At 40.6% G+C, this 22,381-nt stretch overlaps 1 protein-coding gene across 3 annotated transcripts in view; it reads left to right on the top strand.

Moving 5' to 3' along the window:
* The window catches only part of ttc17 (tetratricopeptide repeat domain 17), a 114,144-nt gene that overhangs the window by 38,303 nt on the left and 53,460 nt on the right, over positions 1 to 22,381 (top strand). For all 3 annotated transcript variants that reach the window (XM_078549564.1, XM_078549563.1, XM_078549562.1), the window contains exons 11-16: positions 5,966 to 6,118; positions 7,189 to 7,295; positions 9,280 to 9,454; positions 11,237 to 11,305; positions 14,791 to 15,015; positions 16,975 to 17,161. In XM_078549564.1, coding sequence (XP_078405690.1) covers positions 5,966 to 6,118; positions 7,189 to 7,295; positions 9,280 to 9,454; positions 11,237 to 11,305; positions 14,791 to 15,015; positions 16,975 to 17,161 — 916 coding nt within the window. The remainder of the gene's footprint in view (positions 1 to 5,965; positions 6,119 to 7,188; positions 7,296 to 9,279; positions 9,455 to 11,236; positions 11,306 to 14,790; positions 15,016 to 16,974; positions 17,162 to 22,381) is intronic.

Below are 22,381 nucleotides of genomic sequence, written 5' to 3'. Positions count from 1 at the left end.
ACCACACAGTCGTCGTGGAGACAAAATCCTGCCTTCACATTGAGGATGCCCTCTATTGTGTAGTGTGGCACTACCACTGTGCTAAATGGGTTAGATTTCGAACAGATCTAGCAACTCAAGACTGGGCATCCATGAGGCGTTGTGGGCCATTAGCAGCAGCAGAATTGTACTCAAACGCAGTCTGTAACATCGTAGCCTGGCATATCCCCCACTCTACCATTACCATCAAGCCAGGGGATCAACCCTGGTTCAATGAAGATTGCAGAAGGGCATGCCAGGAACAGCAGCAGGCAAAATGAGGTGTCAGCCTGGTGAAGCTGTATCACAGGACTACTTGCATGCCAAGCAGCAAAAGCAGCAAGTGATAGACAGCTAAGTGATCCCACAACCAACGGATCAGATCTAAGCTCTGCAGTCCTGCCACATCCAGTCATAAATGGTGGTGAACAGTTAAACAACTCAGTGGAGGAGGCGGCTCCACAAATATCCCCATCTTCAATGATGGAGGAACCCAGCACATCAGTGGAAAAGATGAGGCTGAAGTAGTTGCTACAGTCTTCAGCCAGAAGTGCCAAGTGGATGATCAATCTCCGGCTCCTCTGGAGGTCCCCAGCATCACACACGTTAGTCTTCAGCCAATTCAATTTACTCCACGTGATATCAAGAAACGGCTGAAGGCACTGGATACTGCAAAGACTATGGGCCCTGACAACATTCCGGCAATAGCATTGAAGACTTGTGCTCCAGAACTTGCCGCGCCCCTAGCCAAGCTGTTCCATTACAGCTATAACACTGGCATCTACCCCAGCTATGTGGAAAATTGCCCAGGTATGTACTGTGGGCAGGACAAATCCAACCTGGCCACTTACCACCCCATCAGCCTACTCTCAATCATGGGTAAAGTAATAGAAGGGGTCATCAGCAGTGCTATCAAGCGGCACTTGCTTAGCAATTAACTGCTCACTGACACCCAGTTTGGGTTCCGTCACGGCCACTCAGCTCCTGACCTCATTACAGCCTTGGTTCAAACATGGACAAAAGAGCTGAACTCCCGAGGTGAGGTGAAAGTGACTGCCCTTGACATCAAGGCTACATTTGAGCGAGTGTGGCACCAAGGAGCTTAGCAAAACTGGAGTCAGTGGGCATCAGGGGGAAAACTCTCCACTGGCTGAAGCCATTCAACAAGATCATGGCTGATTTGATTGTAGCCCCAATTGCATATTCCTGCTTATCCCTGATAACCTTTGGCTCCCTTGTTAGTCAAGAATCTATCTGCAGGGTACCTCTGCCCTAAAAATATTCAATGTTCCTGTCTCCACTGCTCTCTGGGGAGGACATTTCCAAAAACACAAGATCCTCTGAGAGAAAAAATGTCCCCTCATCTCCATTTTAAATGGGAGAACCCTTATTTTTAACTGTGTCCCTAGTTTTAGTCTCTCCCACAAAGGGAAACATCGTTTCAGCATCCATCCTGTCAAGTCCCCTCAGGATCTTATATGTTTCAATAAGATCACCTCTCATTCACCCACATTCCATGTATTAGTTGAATGAGCCTCCTCTGAACTGCTTCTAACACATTTACATCCTTTCTTAAGTAAGGAGACCAGAACTCTATACAATACTGCAGGTGTGGTCTTACCAACACCCTGTATAAATGTAGCAAAACTTTTCTACTTTTATATTCCATTCCCGTATTCCATTCCCCTTGCAATAAATGCCAGCATTCCATTTGCCTTCCTAATCACTTGCTGTACCTGTATACTAACCTTTCCTGATTCATGTACCAGGACACCCAGATCCCTCTGTACCCTAAAGTTCTGCAACTTCTCTCCATTTAAATAATATGCTGCTTTTCTATTTTTCCTGCCAAAGTGGACATTTTCCCACATTATACTCCATCTGTCAAATTTTGCCGACTCACTTAACCTATCTATATGCCTTTGCAGACTCCTTATGTCATCTTCACAGCCTACTCTCCTAAATATCTTTGTATCATCAAGTTTAGCATTGCATTCGGTTCCTTCATCGAAGTCATTGATATAAATTGTAAATAGTTGAGGCCCCAGCACTGATTCCTGTGGCATTCCACTCATCACATCTTGCCAACCCAAAAATGAGCTATTTATACCTACTCTGTGCTCCCTGTTAGCTAACCAATCCTCAGTCCATGCCAATATGTTACTCTCTACACCATGAGCACTTATCTTGCATAGCAACCTTTGATGTGGCATCTTGTCAAATGCCTTCTGGAAATCTAAGTAGAGCACATCCACAGGTTCCCCTCTATCCATGTTGCTTGTTACTTCCTCAAAGACCTCCAATTAATTAGCCAATGGTGAGAACATCACCACCTGCAAGTTCCCCTCCAAGCCACTCACCATCATGACTTGGAAATATATTTATAAATATAGTTCCTTTACTGTCACTGGGTCAAAACCCTGGGACTCCCTCCCTAACAGCACTGTGGGTGTACCTACACCACATGGAGTGCAGAGGTTCAAGAAGGCAGCTCACCACCACCACCTCAAGAGCAACTGGGGATGGGCAATAAATGCTGGCCCAGCCAGCGAAGCCCACACCCTATGAATTTCCCTTTCACAAAACCATGTTGATTCGGCCTGATTGCTTTGAGATTTTCTAAGTGCCCCGCCATGACTTCTTTAATAAAAGATTCCAGCATTTCCCTATGACAGATGTTAAGCTAACTGGCCTGTTGTTTCCTGCTTTCTCTCTCCCTTCTTTCTTGAGAGAGGAGTCACAGTCACTATTTTTCAATTTGATGGGACCTTTCCAGAATCTAGGGGATTTTGGAAAATTAAAACCAATGCATTTACTATCTCAGCAGCCACTTCTTTTAAGACTCTACGATGAAGTCCATCAGGGCCTGGGGACTAGTCAGCTTTTAGTTCTGTCTTGATCTTTCCGTTGTCTGTTATTTAACCACCCCCCCCCCCAGCATAGTTTGCTGTCACCTGTAAACTTGTATAGCTTTATTTCTGTTCCAATTTCCAGATTATTTATATATAGCCACAACAATAATGTCACAAGCACTGATTCATTTGGCACACTGCTAGTGACCCCTTGCCATGTGTCTCTATCTCTCACCAGCCTTTGCTTTCTCTGTTTTAATCAATTTTCCCCCCTAAATATGGTATTACAAAAATTTGTAACCATTATCTTTTAACACCAGGATTGCATTATTTTTTCTTGAGTCAATAATGTTAATTTCTTCAGTAATAGCTGGCAGGAGGCAGAGAGTGGGGATAAGGGGGTCCTTCTCAGGATGTCGGCCGGTGACTAGTGAAGTTCCGCAAGGGTCAGTGTTAAGACCACAACTTTTCACTTTATACATTAATGATTTAGATGAAGGAACTGAGGGCATCCTGGATAAGTTTTCAGATGATACAAAGATAGGTGGAGGGACAGGTAGTATTGAGGAGGCGGGGAGGCTGCAGAAGGATTTAGATAGGTTAGGAGAATGAGCAAAGAAGTGGCAGATGGAATACAATGTGGGGAAGTGTGAGGCACTTTGGTAGGAAGAATAGAGTCATAGATTATTTTCTAAATGGGGAGAGAATTCAGAAATCTGGAGTGCAAAGGGACTTGGGAGTCCTAGTCCAGGATTCTCTTAAGGTTAACTCGCAGGTTGAGTCAGTAGTTAGGAAGGCAAATGCAATGTTGGCATTTATTTCAAGAGGACTAGAATATAAAAGCAGGGATGTGCTGCTGAGGCTTTATAAGGCTCTGGTCAGACCACATTTAGAATATTGTGAGCAATTTTGGGCCCCATATCTCAGGAAGGATGTGCTGGCCCTGGAGAGGGTCCAGAGGAGGTTCACGAGAATGACCCCAGGAATAAAAGGCTTAACATATGAGGAATGTTTGAGGACTCTGGGTCTATACTCGAAGGAGTTTAGAAGGATATGGGAGGATCTGATTGAAACTTACAGAATACTGAAAGGCCTGGATAGAGTGGACGTGGGGAAGATTTTTCCATTAACAGGAGAGACTAGGACCCGAGGGCACAGCCTCAGAGTAAAGGGAAGACCTTTTAGAACAGAGATGAGGAGAAACTTCTTTAGGCAGAGAGTGGTGAATCTATGGAATTCATTGCCACGGAAGGCTGTGGAGGCCAGGTCATTGAGTTTCTTTAAGACCGAGATAGATAGGTTCTTGATTGGTAAGGGGATCAAAGGTTAGGGGGAGAAGGCAGGAGAATGGGGTTGCGAAACTTATCAGCCATGATTGAATGGCGGAGCAGACTCGATGGGCCAAATGGCCTAATTTCTGCTCCTATGTCTTATGGTCTAAATGTTGTTGCTTTTAAGTTGTAGCAGGACTGTGTAACTGTCAGAGGCGAGTCCAGATCCTGGACTACCCCTGGGCAATCCCACAAGAGATCTACAAGTTGTTAGTAATGAACTTTGTAAAAGGCCATGCCTTCAAAAATACATAATTTGAATAGTTGCTGCTTGAGATTGTGATGACATTTGTGGTTGAGATTTGGTTCACCGAAGCTGCACTGCATTTGACCCACAGAAGTACTATTTCAACTCCACTATTTACGTTAAACTTGTCTTAAGAAAATTGACTGCGGATTGAAATAAGTGCCTAACATGTGAATGACAAAATTTTTTGGCAGGTATAGTCATGTAAAGGTTACCTTTCCAGAAAGCAGAGGCATTGCCAGATGGAATTTAAAGATTGTATAATTTCTTTAAGATATTGGCCAAATTTTGCATGATAGCACTCGCTCCTGACCTCGAAGAAAACTGCCCCCCCCCAAAGATCTAGCGATCTCTGTGACATGGAGTTTGCCTTTCCCATCAGTAATCTGAATGAGCACCAAGTCAAGGGGATATCTGACCATTCAGCAATAACGATGTGATCAAGCAGGAGAAGTAACCAATTACATTGAAGTATTCTCAGACAACAACCCAGGAAATAAAGTACACTGATTATCCTCATGTTTTACAAATTTTACAGGGAATGAAACAAAGATTGGGGTGTACACGATTAGAAGCTGAAATATCACAAACCTTAAAAAAAAAATTATTAAGCTGTAATTTTCATCATAATGGAAAAAAATTGCCATTACATGAATATGAAGTTAATACTCCAAGCACAGAGAAGTTGCTTAGCTGTAGTTCTGACTTGGTTCACCATTAAGAACTTGGGGAGCGTTTAACAAGAATGTTATAGCATAATCGTGGATTATCTTATCAGTTCCATTATTTTTTAAACATTACCATCTGCGGGGACTTGAACACCACACACAATTGAGGGAATCACTGACATCAATCTCTACATTTAACTGCACATTTCCGGGCACCAGAAGTTGTTGTCAGTTCCATGGAGTAATAAAGGTGAATGCTGGCAGTTGCACTCTTGTTACAACTGCAAAATCTGAGCCATTTTTTTCCTGGAAATCTTACCTTTTAAATTTGGTTTACGTTTTATGGACGCCAACATCAATTACGACTTTAAATACTTGAAAAACATTTTTTAAAATCTGTAGTAATTGATTTTTTTTCAAATCTCTCATTTCATACAGAATTGGCCAGCACTTCATGCAAGCAATGACGTTTTCAGAATACCCTAGGCTTTTTTAAAAAGAATTTGTAAGATAGTTCCTCCTGCTTTTGTCACTTGAAGCTTTTGTATTCTCCAGTCAAGCCAGATAGGTCACTCATTCCAATTGTTTTCCTGTGTTTTTTAGCCCTCCTTCAGATTGCAATAAATTGAACCTCCATTAAGCTTCCCCTTATTCTTCCATTTTTGGAAATCTGTAAGACTTGGTACTTGCTCCAGAAGGTTTAACTGGGCTATCATGGAAGGAGCTTAATTGGATCACTCTGTGGGTACTCAGTATGTCTTACATTATTGGAATAGTGCTTGGAGCTGATATTTCATTGTTTTCAAAAGCAACGGTTAAAGACATGCAAGTGCACATTTTCTCTTTCAGTTTGGCGAGGACAGTTCTACCTCCAGTATGATGCCCGTTGAGATGAAGTTGGTGATGAATATGACTTGGAGCAACCTACAACAGCAATTTCCATCATCACCAGCAGGTCGATCCGTGTTGAATATATGGGGAAAGGATTTCTCAAGCTACAATGTAAGCCATAGAGAAGGAAAGATGAGATATATTTAGGGTCTTGTTTTACTTCTTTCTCCACCACCCCAACCCCCCCCACCTACCTTCCCTCATCCCACTTCAGTTATTTGTTTTAATGGGGAATTTAATAAATATATTCTGAATCCTTATAGGAGCAAAATTCTTGAACCAGGACGTTATTCCTGCAAGCCAACACTATATTTAACATTTGCAGAACAGTTTGTTTCCTTCAAGGTATCACTCATTGATAATCCAATCAAGGTTTTGGTTTTAGTTTGAATCTATTCATGCACTTTCCGTTTTTACTTGTCATTACTTCCTAATGACATCTTAATTGATGTTTTTTTGATCTAATGTAATTTTTTTATTTTGCATTGTTTGAACAAATTGTTGAAGCTGTCCTTTGTGACAATGAAAGATTGATTTAAATTGTAGTTTTATCAATTGTTTCAGCTCCATGTTCGTGTAGGATCGACATACACTGGCAGTAAGTCTGTCTGACTTTGTTATAAATGCTGTGCTAAAAGACATTTTGGGATGCTTTTATTGGGCCGCTCTGCTTTGGTATAATATTCTGCACTAATGACACAGGGCTTTTATGAACCCCTAGGCAGAGCACTGGCAATCACGTACACTGCTCCCCAGAGATGATAAGGCATCTCTGATTAGCCAATTGTGCAGAAGGTTATGCCTTTTCTATTCCCCTAGCCCTAAACAGGGAAGTAAGAAAGAAAAATTCAAAGGAGGGTCACCCCAGCTTGCACTGGCATAATTCAATGCAGCCAGTTGCAAAGTGGAGTAGTCAGGCTTGCAACAGCAGGTTGCCTACCTAACCTTGTTCACTGGGAATTGGGAGAAGTGACAAAAAATACTTATTTTGTATACGGTAGTTTGGAGTATTATTTTGTTCGGAAATTACCACAAGTTCAGGTATTTGTCTTCTACTTTGATTCCTTAGAAATTTACTGGAAAAAAAATTGGTAAGTGTTCAAGAAAAATATATTTGGTTGGGATGACAAGTGCAGTACTAAGATATGTAATATTTATTTGTGTGCTTTTTATGTTGTCAGGATATATTATGGCCCAAAAGGTTGGACTGTCTGCACACCTATCCCACTCTCCCCACTGCATCTGATCTTCCAACATACTTTCTACCTCCAGAGTACAAAGGTTTTGGGTAAGAATTTGGATATTGCTGTTGAAAAATGAGGTATTTTATATGGTACTGGGATGACATGTTGGCAACCAAGTACAAGAAAGTGTTTTCCTAAGCTGTAGTAATACCATAGCCACAGAACAATAATGCTTACAGATTTTTTATTTTCTACAATCAAACTTTTGTTGTTTCCAGGAAATGTGTATGGTTGGACTTTGTTATAAAGCTAGAAGTAGAAATGGTTCCGACTTAATAAATAACAGCAATAATGAAACTTGAATAGTTTTCAGTTATTTCAATCCGGAAATGTGTTTACCATGTCCTGTCTATGTTCTTGTAAAGAAATGCTTACTGTTCAAGGAAATGTGTTCTTGGCTGTCCAAAATGGAGCAATGTGATATCAGCCATATACCTCAAATAATGACACTTTACGAACATGCGAATTAGGAGCAGGAGTAGGCCATTCGGCCCCTCGAGCCTGCCCCACCATTCAATAAGATCATGGCTGATCTGAATGTAACCTCAACCCCACACTTCTGCCAACCCTGATAATCTTTCAACCCCCCTTGTTGATCAATAATCTATCTGGCTCAGCCTTAAAACTATTCAAAGATTCTGCTTCCACTATCTTTTGAAGAAGAGAGTTCCAAAGACTCACGACCCTCAGAGAAAAAAATTTCTCCTCATCTCTGTCTTAAATGAGCAACCCCTTATTTTTAAACAGTTACCCCTAGTTCTAGATACTCCCACAAGAGAAAACATCCTCTCCACATCCCCCCTGTCAAGACCCCTCTGGATCTTAAAGGTTTCAGTTAAGTCGCCTCTTACTCTTATAAATTCCAGTGAATACAAGCCTAACCTGTCCAGCCTTTCCTCATAAGACAACCCACCCATTCCTGGTTTTAGTCTAGTAAACCTTCTCTGAGCTGCTAACATATTAACATCTTTAAATAAGGAGACCAATACTGTACACAATACTCCAGATGTGGTCTCACCAGTGCCCTGTATAACTGAAGCATAATCTCCCTATTTTTGTAATCAATTCTCCTCACAAATTATAACATTCTATTAACTTTCCTAATTATCTGCTGTACCTGCATACTAATCTTTTGCGATTCATGCACGAGGACACCCAGATCCCTCTGAATCTGAGCTCTGCAATCTCTCACCATTCAAATAATCTTCTTGCCGAAATGAATAATTTCACATTTGCCCACATTATATTCCATTTGCCAGGTCTTTGCCCACTCGCTTAACCTATCTATGTCACTTTGCAGCCTCCTTACGTCCTCTTCACAATTTACTTTCCTACCTATCTTTGTGTCATCAGCAAATTTAGCCACTCTTCCTTCGGCCCCTTCATCCAAGTCATTTATATGAATTGTAAAAAGTTGTGGTTCCAGCACTGATCCCTATGGAACAACACTCGTCACATCCTGCCAACCAGAAAAAGACCCATTTATGCCAACTCTCTGCTTCCTTTTAGCTAGCCAATCTTCTATCTATGCTAATATGTTACCCCCTACATCATGAACTTTTATTTTCTGCAATAACCTTTGACATGGCACTTTATCAAATGCCTTCTGGAAATCTAAGTACAGTACACCCACAGGTTCCCCTTTACCCACAGCACATGTGACTCCTTCAAAGAACTATAATAAATTGGTTCAACATGATTTCCCTTTTACAAAAACATGTTGGCTCACCTGATTGCCTTGAATCTTTCTAAGTGCCCTGCTATAACATCTTTAGTAATAGCTTCTAACATTTTTCCTATGACAGATGTCCCTTTGCCAGTGTGTCATGTACTACTATCAGCTTATATTTAACAACCTAGGAAAACTATGTAGATTAAACACACTAATCAGATTCTGCAATTTAATACTTTATCATCAATATATAACCTGTATGACAAGTATTTGCTTTCAATTTTGGGTAAATTTTATCAGTTCTGTTAATTTTGCGAATCAGTAAACAATTGAGATTTTTTTTTTCTTTTTGCCAGTGTCCGATCACTCCTGACATCTTCAGAAAAGCAAGATAGAGATGTGGCTGGCCGCCTTCCTGACTGTTCTTCCATGTTAGATTTCCGCAATAATGAAAAGCTGTACCACCTAGTGAAAGAACTGGAAAACAGGCCGGATTTGAAATCTGGAATGCCAGACTACTATGCCAAGCAGGTAATTATTTTTCTTGACTGAAAGCCACATTGTACAAGTCTTGTTGAATCCTAAACCACTGGCAGTGCAGTATCTAGGCATGGTTGAGCATGGTTCGATAAAAGAGAAACTGGTGATAGAGCCTGCAAAGGAGTTACAAGCCCGTGAGCCAGAACAAAAGAAATAGGAGAGCAAGAGTAGACCATAAGGCCCCTCGAGCTTGCTCTGCTATTGAAAACAATCATAGCTGACTTTCCACCTCAACTCCACTTTTCAGCCCACTCCTCCTATCCTTCGATTCCCTGATGCCAAAAATCTGTCTGTCTCAGCCTTAAGTATGCTGAACAATGGAACATCCGCAACTCTTTTTTTGTAGAGAATTCCAAAGATTCGTAACCCTTTGAGTGAAGAAATTATCCTCACCTCAGTCCTAAATAATCAACCCCTTATCCTGAGGCTGTGCCCATGTTCTAGATTCCCCAGCCAGTGGAAACAACCTCTCAGTATCTACCCTGTAAAGCTTCTTCAGAATCTTGCATGTTTTAGTGAGATCACCTCTTAACTCCAGAGAGCATAGGCCCAGTTCACTCATCCTTTCATCATTGGATAACCCTGTCATCCCAGGAACTAATCTAGTGAACCTTCGCTATACAGCCTCCTAGGCAAGTATATCCTTCCTTAAATATGGAAACCAAAACGGCTCACAATACTCCAGATGTGGTCTCACCAAAAGCCGTACAATTGTTGCAAGGCTTTATTGTACTTGTACTCCAGCCTCCTTGCAATGAAGGCCTTTGGTGCCTAACTTGCTGAAAACTAGATCCAGTATTTCTTCCTAAATTGGTAAATTCACTCAAGTTTGTTGGGTATCATCCCTTTTATTGTTAGTCTTAATTTGCAGTCACTATCCTGCTTTTCCCCATCTAATTTTCACATTTTAGAATTGCTGTCTCTGTGTTCCTTGTATATCTTCTCATCTAGTTCCAAACACGGTAGAGCCCAACATTTTGGTTGAACGGTTATTGGGAGAGGGCAGGAAATTGGAGCTGAGACCGAAATGAGATCGGCCATGATCGTAATGAATGGCAGGGCAGGCTCGAGGGGCTGAATTGCCTACTCCTGCTCCTAGTTCTTATGTTCACATTTTATCATTACTTTTTACCCTAAAACTGTCCAGTTTCTTAGGAAAATTACATCATTATTTCACTGGTTGACCAGCCATTTGTTTACACCCTCTGTTTCCAAATTAATAAAACGCCATTCCCAACCCCAGAGGTATGGTTGAGGAAATAGCATTTTCTACTTGTACAGCACAATGATTAGAAACTGATGTACAAGTGGTGAAAATACCACAAAGGGCACTTATGATTTCAATTAAAACAGGAGTGCAATGGTTAGTACATGCCTCACCATATTAAGCCAGTGCATTCAAGTAATTTTGCAGCTTATTGGCTGGATGAACTGTACTGATATAGTGGAAACACTTTAAGTTGCAAAATATTCCATATTTCCCATTTTATTAAATATAAAACAAATGGGTTCACATTGAACAAATGTGCTTCCATCTATTGAAATAAACACACCAGTTTGTATATCTGTTTCAAATATTTGAAAGCAATTGAATTATAGGGAAGTACTCTGAAGTGTTGTGACTGTTTTGCCTATGCATTGGAGATGACTACAGTTTATTTTTTGCTTGTTTGCTACCAAGAGACCTGCACTGCAAAGAGGACATGCAATACACCATGCCGGATGCTCTTTGTATCTCCGAATTACAACTGTAATTTGCTTGTTTTTGAATAGGCTCTGTTTTCTCACTTGAGTATTATCGAGGAACAAGTTGGAGAGGTCATCTCACAAGCTATTGAAAAGGTGAGCAAATAATTTTTGTATGTCAGATTAGAGGTGATGTAAAGTTGAGAGTCTCCAGCACTTTAGACCTCTTCCTTATGACTCTATTTTTGTACATATAATAAATGTGTATGGCATGGTCATTGATGTGAACTGCATCAGCTTCCTTCAAAAACTGCTTGTTGCTTCCCAAAAATACATTTGCAAATATCAGAATACCTACTTAACATTATCCTTTATTCTGCATATCTTATATTCTTCATATTCTAACCAGTCTACATGTCTCCCATGCAAGTTTTTTTTCAACAATTATTGTTCTTGGTGTTCTTTTATATTAGTTATCACTGAATTTGAAGGAGAAGGGAAGTTTTTGGAAAGTAGTTTTTGATATAAGTGCCCTCTTTATGTGGAAGAAAATAGTAGTCACCAAAATTTTGTTTGACTCCCTATGGAAAATTTTCCTAACCGTACTGAATCCACCCTGCTGGGCAGCCCCTACTCGATGCATAACTTTGCAGCAGTAGGAGTGCGAGGCTGGCTGAAAAGCCATTTAAAACACTGATGTGTTTTACTCTACAAAATGGGTGATGAGTTTTTCCTAGAATTTTCTTTCCCATAAGCTGCTGTGAACCAAGCATGATATAATCATGACCTACTGCACATGCCAGAAGTCAGAGGACCTCATCTTTTTACTAAGCACTTTCTGGCCCTGACTTCGGACCTTTTTCCTCTGGCATTTTGTGCTGGAAATGTAGAACGAGGCGCGGGTGTTTTGGAGGGTGGAGTATGAGATGGAACAGGGTTGGTACTTTGAATGAACACCACTCTGCCTGATAATATCACTCCCACCATTTTATATCTTGTTCTACACTCAGCTATTTCATATATTTCTCTTTTCCCATGTTTTCCAGTGCCCCTTTTTTTCCTTTATACTCCCTGTTGTGTTCCTTTTTAAATTCTGTCCATATCCAATGACTCTTAGTCCCATGGAAGGCTAGTAACATTGGCTAACTTCTGATTTCCACTGCTAACTGACCCACCGAGTAGTCTCTAGCCAAAAACAATCCTGTTGCTCAATTGTTGAAACAATTATATTCCTATCTAATTCTGAATTGCTAAGCATTTGCTTCACTATTTCATTCTGTCTATCCCATACTTTTATAACTGATTAGCAGTGTGTGAATGATGAATCTTTTAACACTTAGGGAATAACTCCTCTTACAAAATGTGTTATCCTGTATTTAATATTAACCTGTCACATTTGTGCCCCCTACCCACAAACAGATCAACAATCTCCATTTAATCTAGAGAAGCAAAATCTCTGATTAGTCAGTACTGCAGCTGATTTATGCTACCTCATTTAAATAAAGCCAATTAAGATTAAAATGTTATGTTTTCTTTTGCCATTTATTCTGTCGGATTGTTACTGCTAACTCTTGGGAGCCTAACCTCAAAATAATACAGCATGGAAGGAAGCCATTCGGTTCATCATGCCTGCACCAGATATTAGATGTCCAATTAGTCTCAGTCAGCTACTCCTTCCCTTAGCCTTGTGGTTTTTTTCCTTCCAGTATTTATACAATTTCTGTTTTGGATGTTGCTATTCAATCTACCAGCCTTTTGGCAGTGTATTCCAGATCACAATGATATAAAAATGTTTCTTCACGCCACCTCTGGTTTCTCCCAATTACGGTAAATCTGTCGTCTCTGGTTACCAACTGTTCTACCATTGCAAACAGTTTCTCCGCATATACTTTACCAAAACCTTTCATAATTTCAAACGCCTATTAAATCACCTCTTAACCTATTCTGCTCTAAGAATAGGCCCCATTTCTCCAGTCTCTCCACATAACTGAAGTAATAAAATCATAGTAAATAGGAACAGGAGTAGGCCATTCAACCCTTCAAGTCTGCACCGATGTTCAATAAGATGATGGCTGATCTGATTGTGGCCCTCTGAGAGAAGAAATTTCTCCTCATCTCTGTCTTAAATTGAAACCCCTTATTTTGAAACTGTGCCCCCTAGTTCTAGGTTGTCCCATGAGGGGAAACCACGTCTCAGCATTACCCTATCAAGCCCCTTCAAAATCTTGCATGTTTCAACAAGATCACCTCCCACTCTTCTAAACTCCAATGCGTATAGGCTCAACCTTTCCTCATAAGACAACCCCTTCATTCCAGGAATGAGCCCAGTAAACCTTCTCTGAACTGTTTCCAATGCAAGTATATCCCTACTTAAGTAAGGAGACCAAAACGGTACACAGTACTCCAAGTGTGGTCTCACTAATATCCTGTACGGTTGTAGCAAGACTCCCCCACTTTTATACTCCATTCCCCTTTCAATAAAGGCCAACGTTGATTTTGCCTTCCTAATTACCTGCTGTACTTGCATGGCTAACATTTTGTGATTCATGTACCAGGTCTGTCAGGGGATTAAGGGAATACTGGGAGCAGGTGGGAAAATGGAGTTGAAACCCAAGATCTGCCACGATCGTATTGAATGGCAGAGCAGGCTCGATGGGCCCTGTGGTCTACTCCTGCTCCTATTTCTTGTGTTCAGATCCCTCTGTATCCCAGAATTCTGCAGTCTCGCCCTGTTTAAATAATACTCTGCTTTTCTATTCTTCTTGCCAAAATGGACAACCTCATAGGTTCCCAGATTACACTTCATCTGCTAAATATTTGCCTACTCACTTACCTAAGTCCCTTTGCAGACTCTGTATCCTGCTCACAATTTGCTTTCCTACTTATCCTTGTTCATTCTAGTTAACCCCTTTCACACCCTCTCAAGGCCTTAGCAACCTTTTCTCAAATGTGGTGTCCATATTTAAACGCACTGCTCCAACTGAGACCTAACCAGTGATTTATAAGGGCTTAGCCTAACTTACCTTTGTATTCTATTCTTCCATTAATAAAGCCAAGGACCTCTTCTGCTTTAACAGCATTCTGAAATTTGTCTTGCCACTTTCAAAGATTTGCATCCTTACATCCCAGGCTTCTCTGTTCCTGCACACCTTCAAACTTGTACCAGTTAGTTCATATTGCCTCTCCTTAGTCTTCCTAGCAATATGTAAAGTTCTGAATTACTGTCCAAATGCCATTATTCATTGGCTAACTTGAAGATTAACCACACAATGTAGTTTATGTTCATTTATACAGTCATACACCAATTGTGAAAGAGATGTGAATATTTTCAATGGTTGTGCAATAAGTCCTGTTGATATTGAGCTTCGTTATACCCACAGTATTCTCTTACAAGACAGAACAAGTTATTCTAACTTATCATACTCCTATCTCGCTCATCATTCTCATACAAGACAGAACACGTTATTCTCACTATAACTATTCTTTAATTAGAAGTTTGTAATGTATACATGACTGGAGGGAAATGTTTTGAATTCATGTAACTGTTCACTGTGCCTTATATAATGTTATTTCTTCATTGATTTTGATGGTGAAGTGCACTGTTTTCATTTGAAAAAGCAGCAGATTTGTTTCTTTTCCAGCAAACTGCTCCAATGTGGTTACTATTGAATGAAGCAGGTTTGTACTGGCGAGCTATTGGGAACACAACCTCTGCTCTTGACTGTTTGAGACAAGCACTGAATCTGGTTCCAGAAGATTATATGGACATTCCACTAGTCAACCTGGCTAACCTACTAATTCACATTGGGCTACATCAGGATGCTGCCGCTCTTTTGCAGAAAGCTCTTGCTATTAACAGCACAGAGGTAAGTTAACCAGGAAATACATTATTGGCATGCATCAAACCAATAAACAGCCAAAATTTAAATACATTGTTATTGCAGAGGACCTGCTTGTACTTCAAAAAGTGATCAAGAAATGGTTGCTCTATAAAAGGTTAACCTTAAGTTACCTATATTCTACAGTACAAGTTAACTTTGCACACTACATCTGAAGTAACTTAAACTATGATAGTACTATGCAGTTGGCTTTCTTGGTTTGAAATTTTACAAATATGTGGGGCAGGGGAATTTTTTCAGCTAAAGGGAGATGGGTTTCAGTGCATGTCGGGAAGTTAACTCCACTAAATTTGACATTGGGTCAAGATCCTGATATCACCCCGCTTTCTTTCACCTTGCCCTTGGAAGGGTTCCAAGGTCAGCAGAGAACCTATTTGAGTCTGGCGGGAATGTAATTGAGCCAATTTTTTTATTATGCATTCATGGGATGAGGGCATCGCTGGCTGGGCCAGCATTTAATGCCCATCCCTCGTTGCCCTTGAGAAGGTGGTGGTGAGCTGCCTTATTGAACCACTGCAGTCCATGTTAAAAGGGCAATTAAGTCTTTTCAACCCTGGATTCACCCAGTGCACAGGTTCCATGCTATCAATGCACCTTGCCAGGTTGGAAAAGGTGAGTGCCCAGAGAGAACTCATTGGTGAGTGAAACTGACCTAATAGCAACAGTATAAAGGCTGAAATCAGCAAGCCTATGGTTAGCACAGTGAAAGACTAGCACTGACCAAAGAAGTTCATTCAGCCTGAATTCACTGATTTGTTTGTGTTCAACAACTTTATCCAGCTCCTATCAAGCGCTGTGGCTTCCTTATCTCGCCTGTAAGACTTCCCTGCAATCTGGGACGTGCTACATATTTTGCACTTGCTCCTCTTAGGAGGCAGCCACATTATCAGGGGCAGCAACTCCAGCAACCTGCCTTTTCCACAGCCACATGCAGCTACACAGAACAGAGGGGATGGACACGGCTGCAGTTCAAAAGGGGCGGATATCCCCACTACAGGGTCTAAGAGCCCAGGGTCAGCTCCCTTAGAAGACTCGGGCTCTTGTGGCAAGTAGCCACAGATGTTGTGGGAGCACCTTCAGTAGATAGACTACAGCAGTTCAAGCAGATGGCATACCACAACCTTCAGGAGGAAATAGGGATTATAACAAATACCAGTCTTGCCAGCAATGTCCACATCTGAAAAAGAATTTTAAAATGCGCACACTTGTGCGCGCGCACGCACACACACACTTTCCCCCGCCCCCCCCAAAAAATTGCCTAAGGCACTAATGCATAGTTTTACTTTTTAAACTGGAACTCTGGTGAAGATTAATTGACTCAACACAGACTAGAAATCAAAGCTAAGTCCTGGTATGTATAGTACGATGCATGTTAAAAAGCCTATAGTGACCAAGAAATACTGAGAGGTAATTTTCACATGCGGACCCTAGAGTTAATGCAAGTCTGTGAACGCAAATTCCATATGAGAGTGAGTGAGAAAATGTTGCCATTTTTTCCATTGGTTGCACTTGGGCCATTGTTATTCATCTTTATCTCTTTGGTTCTAAACAATGAGCCACCCCAATTCACCCCAGTTCAGTGCCACAATTGTGAAGTGTCTGAAAATAGAAGCAGACATCTAGGAAGCATTGGCTGTTGTTGTAATGTCATTCACTTTTTCTTAATTTAATCACATTGCAGTATGATGATGTATCTCTGTTAATTTATTTACTCAAACTGATACTGATATTTCCATTTGAGGTGAACACGGTTTAAATTTTCCCTTTTGAAGTTTAAATACTTCAGATGCAAACTTAATGTAGCCAAAAGGTGACAAACATCCCAAAATTGTTCTGCTTTATTTCTAAACCGCAATAACTGACAAAATTTGCATCTTTTTAGTTTGTCTCAGTACTGAATTAACCACAAAGTATTTCTTCTTCCAGCCACTGACACTTCTCAGCTTAGGAAATGCCTATCTGGCTTTGAGGAATGTTAGCGCTGCTCTTCAAGTCTTCAGAACAGCGTTGGACAGAACAACTAGATGTCCTGAATGTGACAGCAACCTGAAATTAATCCGCTGTCTACAGTTCTACCCTTTTTTATACAACCTTACATCTTCCAAGTGTGCAGGTAAGCAAGGGAATAGACCTTGAAGGAAGCAAGAAGAAAAACTGCAAAACCATTATAACTTTCAAATGGACTTTTATTGAAAGATTAGTTTCCAGGTGCAAGCACTCATATACAAGTCTGGACGCAAATTCCATATGAGACCGAGTGAGAAAATGTTGCCATTTGGAACATTTTAAAATTCTACTATATCGTATGGAAACTTAATTTTCATTAATTGTACATGGTTTCAAATTGTATACACTGCACTTAGGGAAAACGGTGACTTAAGTACAGGTGTAGAAAAGTTTTTGAGTATAAGGCAAGGCATATTTTTAAATTTAAAGGTACCTCTGCATTACACTTAAAACAACAATTATTTTTCATAACAAAAACAGAATTACCTGGAAAAACTCAGCAGGTCTGGCAGCATTGGTGGAGAAGAAAACAGTTGACGTTTCGAGTCCTCATGACCCTTTGGCAGAACTGAAGTATAGTTAGGAGAGAGGTGAAATATAAGCTGGTCTAAGGTGTGGGGCGGGAGGAGAGAGAAGTTGAGGGTGGGGTGGTTGTAGGGATAAGCAAGCAGTGATAGGAGCAGATAATCAAAAGATGTCACAGACAAAAGGATCAAAGAGGTGTTGAAGGTGGTGATATTATCTAAGAAAAGTGCTAATTAAGAATGGATGGCAGGATACTCAAGGTACAGCTCTAGTGGGGGTGGGGTGGAAAGACTAACAAAGTTTTAGTTTTAGATTTAAAAATAATGGAAATAGGTGGGAAAAGAAGAATCATATAAATTATTGGAAAAAAGGGGGAGGGGGAAGAAACGGGGTGGGGATGGGGGGAGGGGGAGTTTAAGATCTAAAGTTGTTGAATTCAATATTCAGCCCGGAAGGCTGTAAAGTGCCTAGTCGGAAGATGAGGTGCTGTTCCTCCAGTTTGGGTTGGGCTTCACTGGAACAATGCAGCAAGCCAAGGACAGACATGTGGGCAAGAGAACAGGGTGGAGTGTTAAAATGGCAAGCGACAGGGAGGTTTGGGTCTTTCTTGCGGACAGACCGCAGGTGTTCTGCAAAGCGGTCGCCCAGTTTGCGTTTGGTCTCTCCTATTATTTTTCATACATATTCTGTTGGGAAAATTCTTGATATGCATGGAGGAAAAAAATCAAGGCCAATGCACCTTTAGATATTTTGATGTCTATTTATTATATTTGATTCTCATGTAATATAAATATACTATATGAGGGAGTCACAAATACAATAACTAGAATGATATGAAACCTTACACCAATGCATTCTCTTCTTCCTCTTGACAATATCGTAAGATCCTTTCATCACTTTGAAAGAAAATATCTGGAAAGGCTTAATGTAGCCGTAACCTTAAATATATGTGTGTATTTACCAGCAGCATTGCCTCAGAACTTCCAGATGAACTTCCTCTTGCACTTTAATTATTTAATAAATTAGCTCTGCCCACATTTTTATCCATAATACTCTATGGAAAAATCACATGTCAAACATTGATGTACATAGGTGGAAAAAAAGGAAGAGTTTGCAGTTATGTAGTGCCTACGCAACTTTTTGGAGATCCTACAGTGCTTCACAGCTAATGGAGTACTTTTGAAGTGGAGTCACTGTTGTGACATTGGAAACCATGTTAAAAATCTGTTTACAAATAGTTGCTTGGTAGTACAGAACTTGAATATTACTGAAACAAGAGACATGTGCCCAAAGCTCTTCATATTTGTACTCATCAGGACAACTGCAAAATTGCCAAATTTCAAATGATCACAAAATACATCCCAAGGATTGGCTGATCAAATCAAATAGTATGTTCCTTCGGTTGTTCATAATAATTAGAGTACAGCACTCAACCAGCTCACACTTGCAAAACCCAAAACAAAACATCTACTGTTAGATGTGATTCCACAATTGGACAGCACTTTCTGAACAATCCATAGTGCACGAACAGCTACACTGACAGTCAATTTAAGATATTTAGTTGCGTTCGTAACATCATTCATTTACACTTGGCTAGAAGCGGCATACATTCATACGCAGGGACCCAATCCCTACAAACAAAAGAAATATGTTCAAGCTTTCCACCTTTTTTGAATTGCCCAGAAGCTTGTAGGGCCTATAGTTCCATGTTGCTTTGTCCATGACAACATCTCAACCAATCAGAGTTGTCTTGCCAACCAATCGGCACCCTTTTCCCCTGTGGTATGAATTGTTGTGATCTTTTGAAATTTGGCATTCTTGCATTTGTCCTGATGTATACAAGCTGAAAAGCTTCGGGAGACAGTGGCATAATGCTAATGTCACTGAACTAGTAAGCCAGAGGCTCAAGCTGAAGCTCTGGGGATGTAGGTTCAAATCCCACCTTGGCAACCGGTGGAATTTAAATTCAGTTAATAAATCAGTACTGGTGACCATGAAACTATCATTGATTATTGTAAAACCCATCTGGTTCACTAATTTCCTTTAGGGAAGGAAATCTGCCATCCTTACCTGATCCAGACTCCATATGACTCCAGACCCACAACAATGTAGTTGACTCTCAACTGCCCTCTGAAATGGCCTGGCAAGTCACTTAGTTCAAGAGCAATTAGGGGTGGGCAATAAATGCTGGCCTGGCCAGTGATGCCCACATCCCAAGAAAGAATAAAGGAAAATAACATACTCTTTTCAGCAAGAAATCTGAGAGAAATGTGTGGTTGCAGATTTTTTGAAGGCGTAACATATGTGACTTGTTAACTCAAGTTGCACATCTCTAAGCATTATGTGACCATCAGATGATTATAAACCACCTCTGTAAAACCTCAGTGTATTTCTGAACTGTGAACACCGAGCATCACTGCAGCAGCCCTTTCCTTGGAGACCTGTTGATAAAGGTTAGAAAAGATGAGTGCACTTAACTCCATGTGGTACAGTAATAAGATATTCAAATACCGAAATAGTTAACTATAAGGGCTCCACAAAAAGCCATATTTTCCCTAGAGGGCTACTTAAAAGTCATGGGTACAGATTCATAGACCGCTTACTTTCTCTAACGTGTACCTCTGGATGGCTGCAGAAGCTATTGGAACATTATCAAGATAAAAGAAAATTGCTTTGAAAGATTATGGGGCAAAAATGCTAATTATTACCTACATACAACCAATCTGAATGATTAGGAAAGAAATTTCAAAAGCACCTCTATACATTATTGGTTTTTCATCCTGCCGATCAGAATTTGCATTAAACAGTATACAGAAACCAAAATTCAGCCTGTGTTAAAAGTTAAAGTTAATTTTTAAAATTGGATAAGCTAACACAAGACAAAACTTTCATTTTTGTCTCATATAATTATGTTTAAACTTTTGCACATTGTTTGCACTTTTGTAAGTATTTTAGTTCCTGCATGCTTTACTCATCATACTACTACTGGTGCAATTTTCCCATTCAATTTATACCCAGGTGGCTGTTCAGTCGATAGCAACTTCAGTTCTTTGCAACTCTCAATTCCCTCAGGGGTCAGCATCCCTCACTCCAGCAGTAACTCAGAATAGATATTTCCCCTACCTGTTTTTCATAACCAGTTTTGTATTTTTTGTTTTTGTTTGCCACATTGGTGTCACCATGATTGGCATAATTCCCCAGACTTTTGAGTCTGGGTTTCAACTTTATGGCTCTTTGCACTGTCCCCAGTGTCTGAATGTTTCTCTGTGACCAGCAATTGTCATAGCACTTGAACTGCAGGGCCTAATTTGATCATGTCATCCTCTAACTTTCTAATTTTTGGTTACAAAGTTGTACATTCTGTTAGTTTTGTAGCTTACACCTTGCATTGATTGGGCATGTTCGGTATCAAGCCTACTAAAACAGCTAACTGGAGGTGGAGGCACCACAAATATCCCCATCCTTAATGATGGGGAGCCCAGCATGTTAGTGCAAAAGATAAGGCTGAAGCACTTGCTACAATCTTCAGTCAGAAGTGCGGAGGGGATGATCCATCTCTGCCTCCTCCTGAGGTCCCTAGCATCACAGATGCCAGTCTTCAACTAATTCGATTCGCTCCCAAATGATATCAAGAAATGGCTGAAGGAACTGGATACAGAAGGCCATAGGCCCTAACAACATTCCGGCAATAGTACTGAAGATTTGTGCTCCAGAACTAGCTATGCCCCTAGCCAAGCTGTTCATTACAGCTGCAACACTGGCACCTACCTGGCTATGTGGAAAATTGCCCAGGATGTCTTGTACACAAAAAGCAGGACAAATCCAACCCAGCCATTTACCACCCCATCAGTCTACCCTCGATCATCAGCAAAGTGATGGAAGGTGTCGTCGACAGTGCTATCAAGCAGCACTTAGTCAGAAATAACCTGCTTACTGACGCTCAGTTTGTGTTCCGCTAGGGCCACTCTGCTCTTGACCTCATTACAGCCTTGGTTCAAATATGAACAAATGAGCTGAACTTCCGAGGTGAGGTGAGAGTGACTGCCCTTGACATCAAGGCAGCATTTGACCGAGTGTGGCATCAGGAGCCCGAGCAAAACTGAAATCAATGGGAACCGGGGGACACCACATGGATTGCAGCGGTTCAAGAAGGCAGCTCACCACCATCTTCTTTCTCAAGAGCAATTAGGGATGGGCAATAAGTGCTGGCCTAGCCTGCGATGCCCATATCTCTTGAATGAATGCAAAAAAAATTAGCATCATCTGCCAATTTGATTTATACTGAGTTTCTGAATGTAGGCCATTAATAGTAAAATTGCAGTATTAGCTCAAATGTGTACACAATGATACGGGAAGTGTCTATACTATTGGGATTAAGTTACCTCAACTTTTTTTTAAAATTCTATTTTTGAAGTATGTGTCAACAATTTATTTGCAACGGGACTTTTGCAATAATTTGCAAAAACATGCATATTGGGTTGAATGATTCATATTGTTAATACTTAAATTACTTTTCACAATTTGACATTGGGGGTTATACTGCCAATGAGGTAAGGAAGAACTTTAGCCATTGAAGTAGTAATGCTGAGAGATGTGAGAGCCACACATTTAGTTCTTGGAATGACTCGGGGCATAATTTAGGGAGATTTTTACTGACTGAGGCGCTTGTCATCTATACCGAACCTACCCATGGTGAGAATATTGTGGAGGTTGAGCTTGGAAAGTTATTGGCTGCTTTAGAGTCCTGCCCAATAAAATTGCTCCCTGATTTCTCAGCAATTTTGTTCAACCTGTAAATAAG

The sequence above is a fragment of the Cetorhinus maximus genome, chromosome 9 (genome assembly GCF_964194155.1).
Source record: "Cetorhinus maximus chromosome 9, sCetMax3.hap1.1, whole genome shotgun sequence".
NCBI classification, from domain to species: domain Eukaryota; kingdom Metazoa; phylum Chordata; class Chondrichthyes; order Lamniformes; family Cetorhinidae; genus Cetorhinus; species Cetorhinus maximus.
Note: the sequence above shows the minus strand (reverse complement) of the source record. Positions and strands in the feature narration are given on the sequence as shown.